Here is a 2,188-nt window from a genome sequence, read left to right on the forward strand (position 1 = left end):
CATACACAAGTGTTTTTTAATACAAATTGTAAATATTTTCTGATAAATATATATGTATGTTGTATACGTATATATATGTGTATGTTTTAGACAAATCTTAAAGGGATTTCTAATGGACCCTACATGGACCAACTAATGGCGTTTTCGATTTGCTACTCGACCCGACTCGGGTCGCATCAATGGACGTGGAATACATACATAAATATGTATGTATTCCACGTCAATGATGCTAGAGTCCTGTATACATGATGCGACCCGAGTCGGTTTGAGTCGCAAATCGAAAAGGCCATAAGTTAATCCAAAATTATATTAAAAAGATCTTACGTATGATCATTTTAGAAAGATTTAAATCTTTAAAGCTACGCTTATTTCTTTTTCCTGTCCAGCTAAAATTTTGGGCTAAAGTATCTGTCATTACTTTTTTCATAATATTTCGTATCATGGCATGTGCATCAACTCCACCAACAAGTTTAAAAACGTTAAGCTAAAAGAAATAAACAATATTAAAAATAATATTAAATTAATACAGATTTTGTTTAATAATTAATGACTTTTAAATAAATTTAGCTTTCTTTATTTTAACAATATGTAACAGAAATATGTTATTCATGAATTAATGATAAGAAATGTAATCAAAGATAACATTACATTGTTATATTACTCTATAGAAAAAGCATTAACATCTATAATAATATAATAAAAATAAGAAATCTTTATCACATACAACTGTATCCCTAAATTTGATTTCCTGTAATTGGTCTTCAAAGGATATTAACTCAGTAACTGTAGAAATCGGGAAATGGATATCGCATTCTTGGCTATCAAAATCATGACAGGAAAATTGAATTTTCTCTTCTAGCATATTAAATCTGTTTTCTATAATGCCTAATTTATACGATATTGAGTTCAATTTTCTTATAATCAGTTTCTTGAACTCTGGAACAAATATATATTATCTAATTACTGCTACTATTTAGTGCTAAGTATCATACAATAATTATACATATACTTTTTAAGTACAGGACCTTTTAGTAAAAAAAAAAGTAAAAAATATAACAATAATTAATTTTTATAATAAATACCATCATAAGTATAATTCTCGGCATTTTCAGAAAAATCTTGCATATGAAGGTTTGTTTTATTCGCAGCAATTTGCTTCTTGTTATTTTTATCTAAGCAGTAAGAAATTATTAATGATTTTTGTCGTAATAAGGGTCATAGTATTTTTAAATTTTAATTATAACTTACTATTACTGTTCATAGGATTAATAACATTTTTGTCATGTAAAATATTTGTAATATTTTGTGTAGGCTTCTCAATGTCTTTATCAATTGATAGAGAATTTTCTTTGTCAGGAAAAGGAGGCAGTATTTTACTTTGTCTTATATTTAGTTTATTTTTTTTATTTTTTAAACAGATGTCTTCTTCTTCTGAAGAAGAAGAAGATGATGATATTTGTCTCTTAGCTTTCTTACGTCTTTGCTTTTTTTTTTTTCAGTTAAACTATTTGATGACATCCCAGTGTCATCTATATTTGACGTGTCTTGCGCTACACTTAATTTTTGTAAACTTTGCTCATAAGTATCTAAATCATTAAAAACAAAAAAAATTATACAACAATTACATATATTAAATAATAATTTATATAAATAAAATTCTCTTACTTGCTCCAGAAATTTTTTAAATTGGTAACTCCTCCCAATCAGAGGCATTCTCGAGGCATCTCTCTTGCTATTATAGCCTTGTTAATACGGTATTTAGTTTTCATATGTTTAGGCCATATACATGATATTTTATCAGTATTGTACCATACTGAGGGTATAATTTGTAGCCCATCATGAAATTCCGCAATGATAAATTGATATTTATCCATTTTTCTATGATAAAATATTCCGTGATACATATCATGTGTAGTTTACATTATTGAAAAAAAATTATCTAACATACATAATCTAACATACATAATTATATTGTATGATTAAGAGGAAATATTGCAAATGTATTTGAATGATTTCCGAAAGGAATTTTCCATGCTTTACCTAATAAATCTGTAACTGGCCATGAAAATATGCTATCATTATTTACTGTCATTACTTTTATATTAAAATCACTGGATTTGTATGGTAATTCATATACATCTTTTATGTACTTAAGTTTCTTACCAATAAGAAAAAAATCTTCATTTCT

The 2,188-nt window shown here is 26.4% G+C and overlaps 1 protein-coding gene across 1 annotated transcript; it reads right to left on the reverse strand.

Annotated features, from left to right (window-relative positions):
- Positions 1–17: 17 nt before the first annotated feature.
- On the reverse strand, positions 18–1,580 carry LOC112463438. The gene is made up of 4 exons (XM_025029847.1): positions 1,249–1,580; positions 1,083–1,172; positions 725–936; positions 18–484 (listed from the first exon to the last, which is right to left on the reverse strand). The coding sequence occupies exons 1-4, from the start codon at positions 1,259–1,261 to the stop codon at positions 305–307; spliced, it is 495 nt and encodes a 164-aa protein (XP_024885615.1). The 5' UTR covers positions 1,262–1,580; the 3' UTR covers positions 18–304.
- Between the last annotated feature and the right edge of the window lie 608 nt (positions 1,581–2,188).

Source organism: Temnothorax curvispinosus, unplaced genomic scaffold (genome assembly GCF_003070985.1).
Source record: "Temnothorax curvispinosus isolate PA1 unplaced genomic scaffold, ASM307098v1 QBEX01013213.1, whole genome shotgun sequence".
In the NCBI taxonomy this organism is placed as follows: Eukaryota; Metazoa; Arthropoda; class Insecta; order Hymenoptera; family Formicidae; genus Temnothorax; species Temnothorax curvispinosus.